The 20325-nt window shown below is 40.3% G+C and overlaps 1 protein-coding gene and 1 non-coding gene across 2 annotated transcripts; both read right to left on the bottom strand.

The window, feature by feature from the left end:
- Positions 1 to 3781: 3781 nt before the first annotated feature.
- Positions 3782 to 3888, bottom strand: LOC131238185 (small nucleolar RNA R71). The gene has a single exon (XR_009167595.1). It is a non-coding gene; the product is annotated as a small nucleolar RNA R71 (small nucleolar RNA).
- A 10831-nt stretch (positions 3889 to 14719) lies between these two features.
- On the bottom strand, positions 14720 to 16564 carry LOC131236496 (protein FAF-like, chloroplastic). The gene is made up of 2 exons (XM_058233715.1): positions 16475 to 16564; positions 14720 to 16247 (listed from the first exon to the last, which is right to left on the bottom strand). Exon 2 carries the CDS (start codon positions 16223 to 16225, stop codon positions 14897 to 14899), a length of 1329 nt encoding a protein of 442 aa, XP_058089698.1. The 5' UTR covers positions 16226 to 16247; positions 16475 to 16564; the 3' UTR covers positions 14720 to 14896.
- Positions 16565 to 20325: the final 3761 nt, after the last annotated feature.

Here is a 20325-nt window from a genome sequence, read left to right as displayed (position 1 = left end):
TGTGGATACAACACATACATCATGGTGGGCCCCACAGAACTTGGTGGTGTCACTTCAGTAGCGAGTCTAGCTACTCAACGTGTCGATAGCTAATCCACCTCTAATTTCTTTCTTCTAAAATTTAATTAGGTCATGTCATCTCACGACAATTTTATAAGATAAAAAAATATATTTACAAAATCTGCTTGATTAACAAGGAATATTAGCTGCGGCCCAAGATGAGTGATGTCCGTAGGATCTTCACTGTGGGCCCACCTTGATATCTGCGTTGTATATCTACTCCATTCATCATTTTTCTCATATTATTTTAAGACTTGACCTGAATCGGTACTTGTGATCGAGTCAGATTCAGTCCAAATTAGTCTAAGATAGACTCGGACTTGGATCGGATTATATTGAGGGTTAAATATTGCATATTAGACCCCAGTTATTGCTTGAATTTACGAACATGATACCGTTTAATGGCCCACTTTAATCATGTTTGTGATGCAGAGTGTATTTACGAGCATGGACTGAAAAGGAAACTTAAAGCACGGATTTAATGCTCTGATGACACTAAAGGAAAGGCACGGACTCCAGGGGACTAAGATCGACAGAATTACACGCCAAGGATCCACAAAAATCGAGAAACTGAAGCTCAAGTGGCTTGAAAGTCAGCCAGAATGCAAGATCACTGGGTTTTCATCATCTGTTTGGCTTGAAACTTATACATGGCTCGAGGACAAAAAACTAACTGTACATGTCAAATTTCAGCCAATGAATCCCTCTGGAAGTGGCCCAACGGACAAATCAGTCCATAAATCAGTGATTTGGGGCCCGCTTGGTATCTGAAAATGCTTCAATTTTGGTTTCAACTCCTTAAATGAGGTAGCAAAATAGATGGACGGAGCAGATTTCTCTCAAACATCACTATGGGCCCCACGTGTATATTGCATGTACACAGGGTACATGAGCACGAGAGGTACACCGGACTGGGAGTCCGGTCAAAACTCGGTTTGACCTAGTCTCTTTCTCAAAATAGGAAACTGTGTTTCCTACGGCGTGAAATGGAGCCGCGGTTGGATTCTTATGGGCCACCACCGTGCGTCGAAGGTCCGATCCGGACCGTCCATTGGAATCCCACCAATCCTCTTATCACCACCTAGGTGACATAATTCCAGGAAATAGCGACGATGGGTTCCTAACCTTTCAAACACAGATCAGATGGATGTAAGATCAAGTAGGTGGGCCATATCAAAATCACTCAAAAACCATTCATTCCCACCCGAAAGCTCGCCAAGAAGCTAATGGATGGAGTGGATTTTCTCACCGATGCTGAACAGGGGCCCACCAATCATCACAGCGTAACTTTTTTGCACAGGCCGTGCGTCCGTGAAAACCGGACGCGATTTGACGTTATGACCCACCAAAATGGCCCATTCGATCGATCTGGACCGTCCATATGAAAGCCAAGGAAGAGTCGACCAGTGCCACTATGCCAAATTCCAAGGACATACCGCTCATGTCCTGCAATTTTCGTTAAAATGCAAGTTAGTTTGGGTTGTGTTTCTCCTATGAAAGGTGTTGCGCACGCTGCTGTGCGTAAACAGCAATTGCGCATTCTCCACCGCCTCAAAACCAACTCCAGCCACCGTCTGTAGGACTGATAAAAGGAGAGAGAGAACGTGGGAGGAGGGGATCATGGCTTGGGTGCTTGAACAGCTGGACATGAGCCGAGAGGGAGAAAGTAGAGTTATTTGTTTTTTTTTCTTTTTCTTTTCTTCTTTTCTTCTGTTTATTTTGGATTTAGCCTAATCATGGTCGACTAAACCTCTTAGCTAGGGCTAAGAGGTGAAGCTTGTGGCGTGATGGTACTGACTCTATGCCTTTGATTTATGCTAGACTGACTGATGTTGATTTTAGTTCAATTAAAAGGAATACTTTCAGTTTTTTTAATGGTTTGTTGTGACTGAAATTACAATAGATCTGCGATGGCTTTGAGTATTTCTTCCTCCTTTTGATGTTTATGACGTCAGGAAGCCCTGTTGTTCACCATCGTCTCCTGAGCATGGTTGGATGACGATATCCTTTCTAACTTTCATGCATTATTGATTGGTTGATAATTAGTTTAATTCTGTTGTTTGCTTTGTCTCTTGGGCATGGTTTGATGATGGAATCCATTCTAATTTATATACCTTTCATCTCTTTAAAACTATATTAAAGGAAGTTCAGTTTAATTTTCATGGTGATGGCATAAGATCTCTCTGATCTCTACAAGTGGACCCTCTGATCCCTAGTTTTCTTTTCCTGAAATTTATAATTTTATTTTCCTATTACACCATTATTTCCTCAAATTACAGTCGATTTAGATTTCATCTTAGTCTAGTCCTAGTTCTACTTAGTTTCAGAATACGTACAAGTTTCGGTCCCTTGGGATTCGACCTCAGTCTTACCGAGTTTATTACTACATCACAACCCTATACTTGGGGTGTGAACAAGTTTTTGGCGCTGTTGCCGGGGATTGACGGTTACGTTTTTTGAGATTAATTAGTTTTAGAATTTGGTTAAGATTAAGATTTTACTAACTTTAGGTTAAAGGTTTTTATTTTATTTTATTTTTAGCAACTAATTTGTTTTCTTGTTTTGTAGGATCCTGACATAAACTTCTAATTGGTAATCCCTTTCTAATTCCTCTACTCTTTCTAATTTTAGGTTTAGATTTTCTATTTTAGAAACTTTCTAATTTTAGAACTTTCTTTTTTAGAAACTAACTTTCTATTTTTATTTTTAGTAACTTTCTAATTCTAACTCTTTTAGAATCTAACTTAGTTTCCTAATTTATCTTTAGAAATTCTCTACTTGTAAACTTTTTGTTTAAAAACTAACCTTCCTATTTTATAGGCTTTTAAGATAGAAATTTCTAATTTGGTAAGCTCTTTTTCTACTTTCTATTTTTTAAATTTCTTTTAGGAACTTACTTTCTAGTTTAAGACTTTCCTAATTTATTTTAGAAATTTCCACTTTCTTTTAGGAATTCCTTCTTTTAGAAATCAGTTTACTGCTATCTTTCTTTTTAAGGAATTTTCTTCTCTTTTTAGAATCTAATTTATTTTATTTTATTTTGCAGGTTTTTAACTTAGGAACTCCAATTTGGTAACTTCTTTCCAACCCTCTCTTTCTTTTTAGATTTTCTTTTCCTTTCTTAGTATTAGGTTTCGAATTTGATTGAGGGCTGCGAGTGTTTCATGCCCAAGTGGGCCCGTGACAACACTCAACATCTCCTGACTGAAGGAGGATTGGTTGAGGGGTTAACTATCCATCGCAGGACTAAACACCACTCGAATCCCCTGAGTTAATTGAAGTGATGACTGAGAACCAACCTCTTCTACCTCAACCCAGGGTGGAAGACATTCAGGATGAGAATGAGGTGCATCAAGCACCCCCGCCTCGTACTTTACGAGATTATTTACAACCAGCGTGGGTGAGTACGCCCTCATGCATGATTTTTCCTGAAAATACAGGACATATGGACATCAAGCCAGGGGTTATCCAACTCCTTCCTAAGTTCCATGGGCTTGAATCTAAAGAACCATATCCACATTTGAAAGAGTTTGATGAGATCATAGCCACTTTATATTTTCAAAATGTGTCTGAGGACACAGTCAGGCTGAGACTCTTTCCTTTTTCCTTAAAGGAGAAGGTTAAGACGTGGTTACATTCACTGCGTCCTAGATCCATTGGCACATGGAATGATATGCAGAGGAAATTTATAAAGAAAATTTTTCCACATCATAAAACGATTACCCTTAGAAAAGCAATCATGAATTTCACCCAAAAGGAGGATGAAACATTTTACCAATGTTGGGAAAGGTTCAAGGATTTGGTCAGTTCATGCCCACAACACGGCTTTAAAACGTGGCGCATTACAAATTTTTTCTACGTTGAACTGACATCATCCATGCGCCAAATGGTCGAGACAATGTGTAATGGAGAATTCATTAATAAAAATGTCGATGAGGTATGGGATTACCTCGATAGTCTTGCTGAAAAAATACAATCATGGGATTATTACCCAAAATTGAACACCACGTCTAGGCCGACTCAATTAAAGGAGAAATGTGTATTGTATCTCTTGAAAGAAGAGGATGATCTCAAGTGTAAAGTGACTACGCTCATAAGGAAAGTTGAGGCCAAGGAAGGAAAGCAGGATAAGGTTAATGAAAGTGTTTGCGGCATCTGTGATTGCAACATTCATACAACTGAAAATTGTCCTACGATACCCGCCTTTTGAGAAGTATTGAATGAACAATCCAATGCCGTAAATAATTATCAAAGACCTTTCAATGGACCAACCTCTAATACGTACAATCCTGGTTGGAAAAATCATCCAAACTTTAGTTGGAGAAATGAACAAACTGCTACTCCTTAAGATTTCTTTAATCAAAATCCAAATCAGGGGAAACCTCAAGAAGAACCGGCTCAAAATTCCATGCAAGAGCTAACCCAGGCAATGCGAGACTTTATGCAAAAGATAGATTCACGTATGACGGTTATAGAAAAGGGATGCTTCCTACACAACCGCTCCCCAATCCTAAACCGCATTACTAGATAAGTGATCCCAGCTCTTCAAATCAAATGGGGCATGCTAAATCCATCACCACTCTTAGGAGTGGGAAGATCATTGATAAAACCCTCCCGATTAGGCCCGAAAAGCCTCAAGAACCAGAAGAGGACAACAATAATGGATCTAGTGAGACCCCACAAAAATTAGAACCGGAACTTCTAGAAAAGCCAGTGGCTCCATTTCCCCAACGGTTGGTCGCACCAAAACCTCTCTCTAACTCTTAGGATATCCTAGAGGTGTTGAAACAAGTGAAAGTCAACATTCCTCTACTTGATGTCATAAAATAGATACCTTCATATGCTAAATTCCTGAAAGACTTATGCACGACCAAACGACGACAGAGTATTCAAAAGAAGATCTTCTTGACTGAGAAAGTGAGTGTCATCCTAAAGCAAGACGTGCCACAGAAATTCAAAGATTCCTGTAGCCCAACCATATCATGTGTAATCGGGGACCATCGAATTGATCATGTACTTCTTGACTTAAGAGCGAGCGTCAATCTGATTCCCTACTCGGTATACAAACAGTTAGGTTTGGGTGAATTAAAACCCACCCTAACCACACTACAACTTGCTAATCGCTCTGTTCATGTACCAAGAGGGATAATTGAGGATGTGTTGGTCCAAGTTGATAAATTTTACTACCTTGTAGATTTTATCATCCTGGACACCGAACCCATCAATAACATGAGCACTCAGATTCCCGTCATTCCTGGTCTCCCATTCCTTGCCACTTTAAACGCAATTATCAATTGCAGGAATGGTGTCATGACTATGTCCTTTGGGAATATGACATTGGAGTCAAACATCTTTTTCAATAACGGCAGAAACTTAGAGGATGATGATAATTTCCACGACATTAACAGAATTGACTCTTTAGTGGAAGATACGACACCTCTGACCTTATCCTCTGACCCTCTAGAGACGTGCCTAGCCCACTCCCATGATTTTGATGATGACATGATCAGGGAGACGTGTGCCTTACTTGATATTGTACCGGTACTTGAAGTTAACCGATGGAGGCCACAATTTGAAGAGTTGCCCTAAACTGATGTAGTGCCTCTACCGTCTAACCTTAAGCCACCGAAGCTTGACCTAAAACCTTTACCCTCTGATTTGAAATATGTCTATTTAGGTCAAGATGAGACATACCCAGTGGTGATCTCTGTCCACCTGGAGAAAGAACAGGAGAGTATGCTCATATCTACTCTCATTGAGCATAAGGGAGCCCTTGAATGGACGATAGCAGACCTCAAGGGAATCGACCCCTCGATTTACACTCACCGCATTTATCTTGAGGATAATGCTAAGACCGCTCGGCAATCACAACGTAAACTAAATCCAAACATGAGGGAAGTGGTTAAGGCTGAGGTTCTTAAACTATTAGATGTGGGTATCATATACCCTATATCCGATAGTCAATGGGTGAGTCCAACTTAGGTGGTTCCTAAGAAGTCCGGGATCACCATCGTAGCCAATGCTAATAATGAACTCGTGCCAACTAGAGTTACTATTGGTTGGAGAATGTGCATTGACTACAGGAAGCTGAATACCGCCACGAGGAAGGACCACTTTCCTTTGCCCTTCATTGATCAAATCTTGGAAAGGCTAGCTGGTCATTCCTATTATTGTTTCCTTGACGGGTATTCGAGCTACAATCAGATTGAAATCGCCCCTGAGGACCAGGAAAAGACTACATTTACATGTCCTTACGACACCTTTGCCTACAGAAGGATGCCATTTGGATTATGTAATGCCCCTGCCACATTTCAGCGATGTATGATGAGTATATTTTCTGACATGGTGAGGAAATATCTAGAGGTCTTTATGGACGATTTCTTTATTTTCGGTTCATCTTTCAGCGAGTGCTTAGAGAGTCTTAAATGTGTGCTGAAAAGATGTAAAAAAAAGAACTTGGTACTTAATTGGGAGAAGTGCCATTTCATGGTTCAGAAGAAAATTATCCTTGGAAATATCATCTCGTCCAAGGGAATTGAGGTAGATAAGGCAAAAATTGATCTTATCTCTAACCTACCTCCACCCAAGAACATCAGAGATGTGCGATCCTTCTTAGGACACGCAGGGTTTTACAGACGATTCATAAAGGACTTTAGTCTCCTCTCTCGTCTTTTATGTAATCTACTTCAAAAGGATGCACCATACGAGTGGACTGAGCCATGTCAGGAAGCTTTCACTAAGCTTAAGGGCATGTTGACTAGTGCACCCATCATACAACCACCCGACTGGAGCATCCCTTTTGAACTTATGTGCGACGCATCTGATTATGTTCTTGGAGCGGTTCTAGGTCAGAGAAAAGATAAGAGGTCCTACGTCATTCATTACGCAAGTAGGACTTTAAATCCTGCCCAAGTGAACTACTCGACTACTGAAAAGGAACTCCTAGCCGTAGTGTTCGCTTTGGATAAATTTAGGTCCTACCTGATCAGATCCAAGATCATTATCTACACAGATCATGCGACACTTAAGTATCTTCTTTCTAAGAATGATTCTAAGCCTCGTTTGATACGATGGATCCTTCTACTCCAAGAATTTGATTTAGAAATTAAAGATAAAAAGGGAGTAGAGAACGTAGTGGCCGATCATCTGTCTCGCCTTAATACCACTGATTTCCCTGAGGCGGCCCATATCAATGACATGTTCCCTGATGAATAACTGTTCAGAGTCTCCCATTCGCCTTGGTTCGCTAATATCGCTAATTATCTTGCCACAGGTTCCATACCGACACATTGGACTGCATAAGATCAGAAGAAATTCTTTACTAAGGTACGTAACTTTTTCTGGGATGATCCATATTTGTTTAAATATTGTCCAGACCAAATCCTAGAGAGATGTATGCCAGACGATGAGCATCAGAGTGTCATCTCCTTTTGTCACTTACAGGCCTGTGGTGGTCACTTTTCTGCTAAAGAGACCACAGCCAAGATTTTGCAGTGTGGTTTTTACTGGCCTACTATGTTCAGGGACACTCATGAGTTTTGCAAAGCTTGTGAGCGTTGTTAGAAATTAGGAGCGTTGTCCCGTCGAAATATGATGCCCTTGAATCTCATTCTTATCATCGAGGCATTTGATTGCTGGGGCATTGATTTCATGGGACCATTCCCCCAATCTTTTAGAAATCTATATATTTTGCTCGCTGTAGATTATGTCACTAAATGGGTCGAAGCAATCCCGTGCCGAAATAATGACTATCGCACGGTCATTAAATTCTTAAAAGAGAACATCCTTTCGCGGTTCGGGACGCCTCGAGCCATCATTAGTGATGGGGGCTCGCACTTTTGTAATAGACCATTCGAGAGCTTAATGAAGAAATACGGTATCTCTCATAAGGTGAGCACCCCATACCATCTACAGACAAGTGGACAAGTTGAGATTTTCAATAGGGAGATCAAACATATCCTAGAGAAAACGGTTAACCCTGATCGTAAGGATTGGGCAATCCGATTGACTGTTTCCTTATGGGCATACCGTACTGCTTTTAAAACCTCTATTGGAACGTCTCCCTTTAGACTTGTCTATGAGAAAGCTTGTCACTTGCCTGTGAAGTTGGAACATAAAGTGTACTGGGCGATCAAAAATCTAAATTTCAATCTGGACAACGCTAGTTCGTTACGTAAACTTCAATTAAATGAACTTGAAGAAATCCGGAACGATGCGTACGAGAACTCGAGAATTTACAAAGACAGAATGAAGGCGTTTCATGACCAACGTATTCTACAGAAATCATTCACACCTGGTCAGAAAGTCTTTTTATATAATTCTCGATTACATCTCTTTCCAGGTAAGCTTCGATCTCATTGGACTGGCCCTTACATTGTGGTCACTGCGTATCCTCATGGGGCCGTTGAGATAAGAGATCCTGACAATGGTAAGGAGTTTAAAGTAAATGAACATCTCTTAAAGCCATTTGTCGAGAAATTTGATTCAGAGGACATGTCCATACCTCTGACTGATCCTGTTTACCAGGATTGATCTCCTAGTCTGATGGAGGTATAGGTAGGTTTCCTGCATTTATAGGACTAGGATAGTTTTCTTTATGCTGTTTTACGATAGACGGTAAACTTAGCGCTCCTGGGAGCCAACCCAGCTTTTCATTCTGTTTCATTTTCCTAGTTAGTTAGTTCAATGTTTGTGGGTAATATTGCTGCAAACCCTCACGAGACTACAACTCGTCCACTAGGGGCAACCTAGGGGTTTAAAGGCTTGTTGCATATGCTAAATGCAATCGAAAACACCTGCGAAAGTGGTGTAGGTAGGATTTTATTTTTGTTATTTTTATTTTACCTCTGTTAGTTTCTCTCTTATGCTGACCCACTCTTTCGTAAATATCTTTGGAACGCCTCTTGATTCTTTCATCCAGGTACTATCTTTCCATCACTCTTATATTTTCATTGTCCCATGTGCATTGCATGCTTATTTCTTTTACATTGAGGACAATGTAGATTTTTAGTTGGGGGTGGGAGATTAGGCTACCTAATCAGTGTTTTCTTGGTCTTGAGCAGAAATTGTGAAAATTTTTAAATTTCTTTGAAATTTCGTATGAATTCGAAGTGATTTTGACGGCCATCTTGGATTTAGAATTACAAGATAAGTAATGTTGGATTTATGACTCTTAGATTCAATTATCTATTAGATTTCATAGTTCAGTTTGAATTGATAATCCAGGATTAGAAGTTGTAAACAATGATTGAGTCAGGATTTCACATGTCACATCCAGCTTACACATTAAGGTTTTAGTCAATATTGAAGGGGTAACTTGGTAATCACTAAGTATGAAAGGAACCAGCCTGCCCTTAAAAAATAAAAAATATATAAAATAAAAAATAAAAATAAAAATAAAAATTAAAAATTGGGCGAATGGACTTCACCATAGGTTTCCTCCCTATAGGTGAAGGTTCGATTACTCATGATTGACATTCGGAAAGGGTTGGGTAACTGGTCTTCACCATAGGTTTGCTCCCTAAAGGTAAAGATTTGATTCCCTTCCTTGGCGTTATTTTTTTAAAAAAAATAAAAAATACAATAAAATAAAAAAAATTAAAAGTTGGTAGAATGAAGAAAGGATGATCTGTAAGGCAAGTTTTGGTTGTCCTGAATACCCGTTTTGACTATCAATGTTATCATGAAATTGACGATTGGATCTCTTAATGATGATAAGCCGAAATTACACCTACACACATGGAACTCGATGTTTAGAACTTTTCTAATTAATAGATTAATACTTTGAACTTGATTATGAAGTTCACTGTGTGCTTGATTCCAGGAGAAAGAAAACCCAACATTCATGAATTTTAGAATTCTCATATCTAGATTGTTTTTCAAAAATCACTCGAGTTTATAGAAATTGTCTTGTAATTCTCAACTTATTTTTCGCGTATTTTGCTTGGGATTAGCAAAATGCTAGTTAGGGATTGTGTTGAGGGTCAGGTTAGGCATGTTGGACTCCGTACCGAGTCAGGTCGAGTTCGAGTCAGGCCTATTTCAAAACTGAATCGAGTCGGATCGGCCCTAACTCAGTTTGAATCGACTCGATGCTCACCTCTAACCTACATTATATAGGGCACAATTCAACGTGGGCCTTAAATCATGTGGGGCCACTGACAAAATGACGGGATTCATTGGACAAAGTGACGAGGTTATTAGACGAAGTGACAGAGTTATATTAAACAAAGTGAAGAGGTTGCCCGACAAAGCAACATGATTCCACTAAATAAAGTATAATAAGGTTAAACGAGACAAAGAAAATAGGGTTCCATTAGATAAAGTTACAGATTCTCGAAAAAAATGATGGACGTTACCAGATAAAGTGACCCGGTTCCACTAAACGAAGTGACGAGGTTGGAAGACAAAGTGATTGTGTTTTACTAGACAAAGTTGTGAGGTTGCTGGACAAAGTGACGAGGCTGTTGGACAAAGTGACAAGATTCACTAGACAAAGTATTGGATTACTAGACAAAGTGATGAGGTTTTACTAGACAAAGAGACTATATAGTAAGAGAAAGTGACAAAGGTCTACTATAGCAAGTGACGAAGTTCTACTAGACAGAGAATGATGAGACTACTAGACAAAGTGACGGGATTTCACTAAATAAAGTGAAAGATGTGCTAGACAAAGTTACAAGGTTCTACTAGACAAAGTGACATGATTATTGGACAAAATAACGGGGTTCCATTAGACAAAGTGACGTGATTATTCGACAAAGTAATGGGGTTCCATTTGACAAAGTAACGATGTTTCACTAGATAAAGTGATGGGGTTGTCAGACAAATCAATAGGGTTTTGCTTGATAAAATGACAAGTTTTTGAATAGAGTAACTTGGTTCCACAAGACAAAGTGATGATGCTAATGTGCAAAGTGAGAGAATTTCATTAGATAAAGTAGCGGCTTGTCAAATGAAATGACTGGGTTTCAATAGATAAAGTAGTGGATTCATTTGACAAAGTGATAGGCTTACGGCACAAAGTGACGAGGTTGCAGCACAAAGTGATGGGGTACAGTAGTCAAAGTGACGAGGTTGCAGTACAAAGTGACGGAGTTCAGTAGACAAAGTGACGGAGTTGTAGCACAAAGTGACGGAGTTGTAGCACAAAGTGACGGGATATAGTAGACAATGTGATGAGGTTGTAGTATAAAGTGACGGGGTTCAGTAGACAAGGTGACGAGGTTGCAGCACAAAGTGACGAGATTGTAGCACAAAGTGACTGGGTACAGTAGACAAAGTGACGAGGTTGTAGCACAAAGTGACGGGGTACAGTAGACAAAGTAACGATGTTGCAGTATAAAGTGATGGGGTTCAGTAGACAAAGTGACGGGGTTCAGTAGACAAAGTAATGGAGTTGCAGTATAAAGTGATAGAGTTCAATACACAAAGTGACGAGGTTGCAGTACAAAGTGACGGAGTTCAGTAGACAAAGTGACGGAGTTGCAGTACAAAGTGATGGGGTTCAGTAGACAAAGTGACGAGGTTTGGATTGGATTCAGTCGTAATAAATGGTGGGTGTGACTCTCTCCATTGTTTTCTGTAGTGGGGTCCACTCGAGTTTTGGATCTGATTCATTCTTTGGCTCATGCCCTAAAATGATCTCTCTTAATGGATGGACGGTGTGGATACAAAACATACATCATAGTGGGACCCATATAAATAGGTGACATCACTTTAGTAGTGAGTCTCACTACTCAATGTGGCGCTGAATCCCAAATAAAAACGAAAACGGATTGGCTACTCTCCCTACCACCAGCTCGGTGGTGGTAGTGGTCGGTGCTCTGTGGGGCCCACCATGATGTATGTGTTTCATCCATTCCGTTAATCTATTTTTACATATAATTTTAGGGGTTGATCCCAAAAATGAGAGGGATATAAATCTCATATGGACCACACCATAGGAAAACAATGGTGATTGGATATCCATCATTAAAGTCCTCTTAAGGCCCATCATACTGTTTATTTGACATCCAATCTGCTGGTTTGGTCATAAAGACCCAGATGAAGGGAAAGAACAAAGATCAGCTTGATCCAAAACTTTTATGGCCCCCAAAAAGTTTTTAATGGTCAACGTTCATTCAACACTGTTTCTTGTAATGTGGTTCACTTGAGATTGGGTTATACCTCATTTTTGGTCTCCGACCATAAATGATCTAGAAAAATAGATGGACGGCATGGATGAAACAAATACATCATGGTGGGCCTACATAGCACCGAGTGGTAGGGGAGTAGCCAATCTGTTTCCAATAGAAACCGTGGACGCGAATTCACTGGGGAAAGCCTTTTGCATGAAGTTCCAGCACTGGGATGTATGATGCGGTCCACCGTGATGTTGATAAGAATTTCAATCCATTCATCCATTTTTAGAGCTCATTTTAAGCATGTAACCAAAAATTAGGATGATAAAAAACTCAACTAGGCCATATAAGATGAAAGAGTGGAGAAAAAAATTCCCACCGTTGAAACCTTCCTAGGCCTCTTGATGTTTATATGCCATCCAAATTGTTTATAAGGTCATTTTTACTAGGATGTAGTGAAAACATCAAAATATTAGACCGATGCAAAACTTTTGTGGCCATATAAATATTTCAACGGTGGACACTAAATCCCCACTGTTTCCTCTCATGTGAGCCATTTGAGTTTTGTGTACAACTTAGTTTTGGTATGATGTCTTAAAATGATATCTAAAAATGAATAAACGAGTTGGATTGATCACAAACGTCGCAGTGAGCCCATCCAGAATCCTTACATAGGATCTTAATTACTGCAAAAGGCTTTGGCAAGAAATCCGCGTCCTCCATTAGACACATGAAATCAGATTACTGAGTAAACTCTGTTGGGCCCACTGTGAACTCATGTGGTTTATCCATGCCCTCCATTTGTTTTTTCATATCATTTTAAGAGTCGAGCCCAAAATTGAAGTATATCAAAAGCTCAAGTATACCATACCAAAGGAAACAGTGGAAGTATTGATTTTCACCATTGAAATGTTTCTAAGCACTCAATGATGTTTATTTTCATCCAAACTGTTCATAAGATCACAAAGACACGGATGAATGGAAAAAAACAAATATCATCTTGATATAAAACTTCTGTGGGCCCCCAAAAACTTTTCAACGGCAAAATTCAATTCACACTGTTTCAGGTGGTGTGGTCCACTTGATCTTTGGATATGATTAATTTTTGTTTTAAAACCCTAAAATTAGATGATAAAAGAGATGGATGGAGTTGACACAATGCATGGATGACTGTGGGCTCTACAGACTTAACTCAGTACGTTTACCATACTGAGTTACTCGGCACGCAAATATATTTAAAAAATCTGATGACGTGTCACTTACAGTGACATTGACCAATGAAAACGCTGGAGTCAGAGGATCCGCACTCCGGTTCTTCATACATGGGGCAAAAAAAACAGGCTTCCCGATCGGCATAATTTGGATTTTTCATCTTTCATATGTACAACTAGAGAAAATTTTAATAAATATGGAAAGTTAGAGCATGTTACGAGAATGTGTACTCTCAAGATTTCTCGAGTAAATTAAATTCCCCAAATATATTTCTTCCTTGAGTCGTCATTAAGTTTATGAAAGAAAGTATTATAATATTTTTAGAGTATAAATGTTATTACATTATTTATATGTGGATAACCACAATTACAATGTTGACAGGAGTTTGACTGTAATCTTCTTTTTTAAAGAAGCACAGGATACCGAGTGAAAAGACCGAATCCATCTTGAGAAAGGTGTGAAAGACGGGAAAAGCTCTAAAAACCCTATAAAAAGGATGCCGATTGCGTCCTACCCCCGCCCGGTCGGTAATCCGTCCGGGCGGCTCTGTGGTACCCACTGTGACTTAAGTATTTTATCCACGACGTTCATCGTTTTCCTCATATCAGTTTAAGATATTATGCAAAGAATGAGGCAGATGAAAGGCTTAAGTGGACTACAAAGTGGGGATTGAGCGTCCACCATTAAAAACTTATTCGGAGCTGGATAAGTTTTGGATCAAGATGATATTTGTGTTTTCACTTAATCCACGTCTACATGACCTTATGAATAGGTTGGATGGTAAAAAAAAACATACGGTGGCCCTTAGAAAGGTTTCAACTATGGGTGTCATTATCACTGCAGCTTCTTTTCTTTTGGTGTGGTCCACTAGAGCTTTGGACCTTTCTTGTTTTTAACATCAAGCTTTAAAATGATCTGTGCAAAGCGATGAACGGCGTGGATAAAATACTTACATCATGGTGGCCCACAGAGTCCTGCCCGGACGGTACGACGCAATCCACGTCTCTCTAAAAACACCTGTTTCACATATGGCGCATAACATCCAACATCCGTTGGGACCACCAGCTGTAAACGTAAAATCCACTCGGTTCATCAGGTACTTTTCTCAATTCTACGCTTGGGAAGATCCCAACTCTAGTGACCCACACAAAGAAAAACAACAGGGATAAGATGCCAGCCATATATTTGTATTTGGGGTCTCCATGAGATGTATTATTCATCAAACCCGTTCATCAGGCTAATCTATTGGATATACCGTCAAAATAAGGTTTCCCACTTGATGGACGGATTAGATTCATACATAGATTGGGCTCCACATAAATAAATAAAAAAAGACATTTATTTCACATACGTTAACATGCCTCTAATCTCATCAATCACGACTAACGAATAATATCGCATTTAAAAATGACAGCAGACAGCCAATAAAACTCATAATCGAAGTAATTAATTAATAACTAATACGGATTACTGATAATTAATTATTATATATTAGAAACTACTCAAGAGGTTGCAATGCAACGAGTCTTCCAATCCAACGTGGATTTCCGAGGCTGTTCGCACCTCCTCACATATGCTAAATCTTCAGTATTAAGTAGCACTGGCTTCTTTGGTTGTGGTAGCTCCAATGAGCGGGCCGCGACTGCCGCGTGTCCGTTCCTCCACCAGCATTCGTATGTATTGAACGGCGTTGATGGGGGAGCTAATCGGGCCACGATCCGGGTCGGGTCGTCTTTCTCGTCGGGTTTCTTGTTGCTCCATGGATTCAGGTTCTTGTTGTACACACCCATGAACTTATTCATCATGGATGCGGACCGGTGCACTTTCATCATGCGGTCAGCCGCGACGTATAGCATTCCCCTGTCGACGTATGCTGCTTCTTTGATCTCTTCTCCTTCTTCCTTGTCTTCATCGCTTGAGATATCTTCTACGTCTTCTTCGAATTCGGGTTCTGATGATTCTTCTTTGGAAATGTTCTCTTCTTCTTCTTCTTCTTCTTCTTCTCTATCGCTCTCGAATAGATCTACTTCTTCTTTGTTATTGTCTTTGGTGAGAGCATTGACGAAAGAGAGTCGAAGGCGTCCGCCCTCACGTTCGACGTGGAGGTAGTTGTGGGAGGTGACTGGGACTGCTTCGAGGACTAGGCGGCCGTCCTTGCGGTGGGGCCTCATGTGGAGGCACGGCCCATCGCGGCGGGAGATGGAAGGGAGTGGTGGAGGGAATGATCGAGGAGTTGATCGACGGTTCATCGAGCAATTGTAATTCACAGCTCCTAATTCCCTCCTCACATTCCGACATCCTTCTTTCTCTTGCTCTGTTTCTTGCTCGTTTTCGCTCACATCAGACAGAGAGAAGTCCCCATCTTCACTCGAAGACGAGAAGCCATCGGATCCCGTCTCAGACCCCAAGCTCTCCGTGCAAATCTCCAGACTCTTCTTGCTCAACGAGCTCGCTGACTGCTTCACCAGTGGGTGAATGTATGGAGCCTGGGATGCCGAATTCGGCTTCTCGGACAGAATCGAGCTCCAGATATCTAATTTCCCAGGCGTTTCCATCTCTCCCCTTCGTTTCTCTTTATCGGATTCTAATTTCAGCTCTTCCGACGAGGCCGTCTTCCTCAGCTCCAATGGCAGGTTTTGAGCCAGCCATTTCTTGGAAGACATATCGGCAGAGAAAGTCCTCCTCAAAGACTCTCTCTTCTCGGAAATCCTCTGCTTCTCTTCCGAAAAGCCGAGTATCGATCCGATCCCACGCACTTTCATTTCTTGTTGGAGGTGTAACGACGACGACCGAAGGCCTTTGCAGACAGCCGACGGAGACGACGACGACATCTCCTTAAAGAAATATATATCACTGTAACCAAAGAAGCAAAAAGAGGAAATCTATGAAGCGAGGAGAGCTTTAAAAGAAACAAAGCTCTCGGCTATAAGAAAGAAAAGGGGATGAAAACAGAGTCGGAGAGACTCCACAAGTAGTAACAAGAAAGAAGAAACAGCAACAGCGAGAGGTGAATGGGATGGCGATGGACCAGCATACTAACTATACACGAGTTATATGTATATATGCAGAAGGGGTTTTACCTCAAACAGCAAAAGCATATACACTCTCCGTTGGGTGTATAAGAGTGTGATGGTGTTTTTTGTTTGAGGAGTGGCCGAGGCGGATAGGAAGATGAGGGGGAGAATGGGGGTATTTGTAGTGGCCAAAAGCGCTTTTAGGAGGAAGAGGCCCACCACAATGCCATTATAGAAAGAAAAGAGAACTTTTTATTTTCTTTTCTTATTATTTTTTCTTTTTTACACAGACATGCTAGCGGGACAGTTCGTTTTGCATCTGTTGCGATTTAGAATCCAGCGTCTGTCGCCTCCCATGGGATTTAGTTTTCTTGTGATCGAATTCGTCCATGTTTTCGTATTCATGACACTGGTGGATAATGATGATTACCATTATCTTTAAATGAACTTATAACACTGATTAGAAAATTTTCATTGAAAACTTTAAAAATCAAAGGTTAGGATAATGGAGGAAGCGATTTATGTGAAAATTAGCTTAATTCTGGTAGTAGCAAGAATATGGACGGTTCAAATCATTTTACTATTTCCTAATGTGGTCTAGCGGTGCGACACACATAGGATTCCGATCCGCGACAGAGGTAGAACGAACTCTTTCAGTGTGGGTAAAAGCAATGTTATAGGGCTAACTCTCATTTTAGTCCTGCAGACTGCAGCAGTTAAAAAATGGTTGTGTCTCATCACGATCACATGTGTCACTGATGAACAGATATCCAGACCATCAAAATTGTGGGTCCCATAGTGGATGGGTCATATCTCTAAAATCATAATAATCAAGTAATCCTAACCATCCAATTAACATCTATCAAATGGATTGTTAAGAATAAACTAGTGAGTGGTCCAACTTCAAAGGAAAATATCAGGTGGTTCTATCATCTTCTCACTGAATTTTTTAGGTTATGCTCCATCGACAGTTCGATCAGTAATTTGGGCGGTCTGGATTGTCTTACAACTCTGCAATTTTTGCGTCTGAAGGGTCACCTCCATTGTTTAAACCATACTAAAAGTAATGTAGGAATATACGTTTTATATCAATTGGGATTACGGGAGATGGCTTAAACTGGAAGCAAAAAACGAACATTGGACATGATTTGCATGATTGGACCAGCTAACCTGCTTTTAAAATAGAAGCGTACAGCAGCTCTCCTGGAAGCGGAATGCGTGGTGTGCCACACCCCACCAACCTCCGTAGTGTGTTGACGGCACTGAGTTCTTTGAGCTCCACCATGATGTAGGTGTTATATCCAAACCGTCCATCCATTTGGCGAGATGATTTTATGGCTTAGCCCGAAAATGAGTCAGATCCAAAGCTCAAGTGGACCCACCACAGAAGCAGTGGGGACAGTGATGGCCACCATTGAAAACTTCTTGGGGCCACAGAAATTTTGGATCAAGTTGATAATGTTTTTTTTTTTTTTCCCTTCATCCAGTTCTGTGTGAAATTATGAACGGGTTGGATGGCCAATAAACATTATAGTGGGCCTTACAAAGGTTTCAATGGCGGGCATCATTGTCCCCCACTGCTTTCTATGGTGTGGTCCACCTTAGATTTGGATCTGCCTCAGTTTTGGGCTTATGCCATAAAATGATATTTCTCACCAAACTGAACGACGGTGTGGATATTACAAGAACACCATGATGGCCCCCACAGAACACGGTGACATCAACATACCATGGAGGTCGGTGGTGTGTGGCACACCACGCAATCCGCTACCTCTCCCACGGCCGACCAGAGAATCTCGTTGGTTTGTGATTAATATAGTTGGGTATCTAGTCGAGTTGGACAGAGTTAGGGTTGACCCAACTCCACTCTGCTTGAAATAGGCCGACCTGAACTCGGACCGACTCGGTACCCTGTCCAGAAGGCCTGACCAAATTCGAGTCTGCGTCTGGCCTGAACTAATCGGACCGAGTCTGACCTGGTCATAAATACTGAGTTGGGTCGACTTGGCATCAAGTTGGGATAGGTACAGCGGGTATCTATGGGCTAAAATCACAACTCAAAAATATATTTACTTGACAGAATTGTAACCTCTCCATTAGCTACATGGCATTTCAAATCTGAAACGTCATATGAGTTTTTTTAATATATATATATATATATATATATATATATATATATATATATATATATGAGTTGAGTTTCAAATCAAGTTGAGTCAGTACCGAGTTGGACTCCAAGTCGAGTCAAGTCAAATTAATGGGTAACTCGAACTCGACTTGGTTTGACATCGAATTAGATGAAGTCAACTCGATTTGGATCGACTCACCCACTTGGTTCGGATTGAGTTGGATCTGAATGAGTTGGACGAGTCGAGTCGTCCCGTGCCCAACTCTACTCGTGAATGATAAAATAATGATAAAAATTTTGTGATCCTTTGCGGTCAATTCACCAATTGCGCCCCTAGCATGATGTGTATGTAACTCGAATTTCAATGATTAGAAATGTGGGTCCCAACTTAGGTTGGGCAATAAGCTAAAAATTAAAAATGGATCGATGTCCTAACTCACCTTCTGTTGTGCATCTATTGAAATCAGCAGGCAAATCTGTGCTAGCCAGAGGTTAGGTATGTTCTGTTGATGCTTGGTTTTCGACACTTAGAATGCGGGCTTGCTAAGATTAAGTTTGCAGCTTAATTCAAAGTGAACAACTATGACCCTAAGTGTCGAGATAGGTAGATACATAGTTTGTGACTGAAATCTGATGAGATTGGTCGTATATTCAAATACTCATTCAATGTGTAAACATGATCATGCAATATTCAGAGGGTAGGGTTCATCCTCTGATGATGTATTATACCTTTGTCTTTCGTACGAAAGAACTTTTCGTTACAGATAAAAGAAAAATGAGAGGGATTCTTACCGTCAGTCGTGAAAAACAGGTGCGAAACACCTCCTGATGTAGAACCGAATGTGTAAGTGTATACTCAAATTATAGCTAAAATTATTAGCTACTTAATTAATGCAACGGATTACACCACAAAATGTAATTAACAGGCAAAAAATAAAGGATTACACCAAGAAATGTAATTTACTTAGTATCTAGAAAAGTAAAGTGATTACGCTACAGAATGTAACTAACTGATAATTGAAAGATAATGTTTGGTTTGATTTGGTTGGTATTAGACCATCCCTTCTTGTTGAATTCCTTTGTTATTTATAGCCTTAATCTAACCATTTAGATAATGCCAACGTTCTAGCAGTTACCATAATTGCTCGACACTATTTGACTTCCCCTGTTTCTCCTTCTATCTTCTCTCATGTAACTGCTTCTTTATGATTGCTCTTTCATTAATCGTTTAAACAATTACGTGACATTGCCTGATATGTTCCAATTGTATTATCAAGAAATCTTCTCTGTACATCTTTGCAAATCTTCTAATATACTATGCAGATTCATCCAGACCATACATAACCTAATTTCTGGATGAATGGTGATAATGGGGATGAACACGTTAAACTAACCTGATTTTAAGTTTATGTCCTTGTATACTTTTTACCATGATTAGAACGGTTTAAGTTTATGTCCTTGTATACTTTTTACCATGATTAGAACGGTTTAGCTTTAACTGCGTGTTTGGCTCCCGTGTGATTGCTAAGTGCATTAGCATGGAATAATGTGCCCTGGCAAAGTATCAAAGTGCTCCTAGAAAACATGATGTGTGTGTAAACAATTCCTGGAGTCATGTCAATGTTAGGGCCCGTTTGGCCGGATGGATTGGAAGGGATTGAATGGTGTTAGGGTGGATGGCATGGATTTCTAGGTAATGATGGTGTTGTCAGTGGATTGTCTTGAGATCCATGGGATTGCTATATCCCTGGATTGCTATATCCAGTCTGTTTGGCACGCCCGGCCAATC

Source organism: Magnolia sinica, chromosome 2 (assembly GCF_029962835.1).
Source record: "Magnolia sinica isolate HGM2019 chromosome 2, MsV1, whole genome shotgun sequence".
Taxonomy (NCBI): Eukaryota; Viridiplantae; Streptophyta; class Magnoliopsida; order Magnoliales; family Magnoliaceae; genus Magnolia; species Magnolia sinica.
Note: the sequence above shows the minus strand (reverse complement) of the source record. Positions and strands in the feature narration are given on the sequence as shown.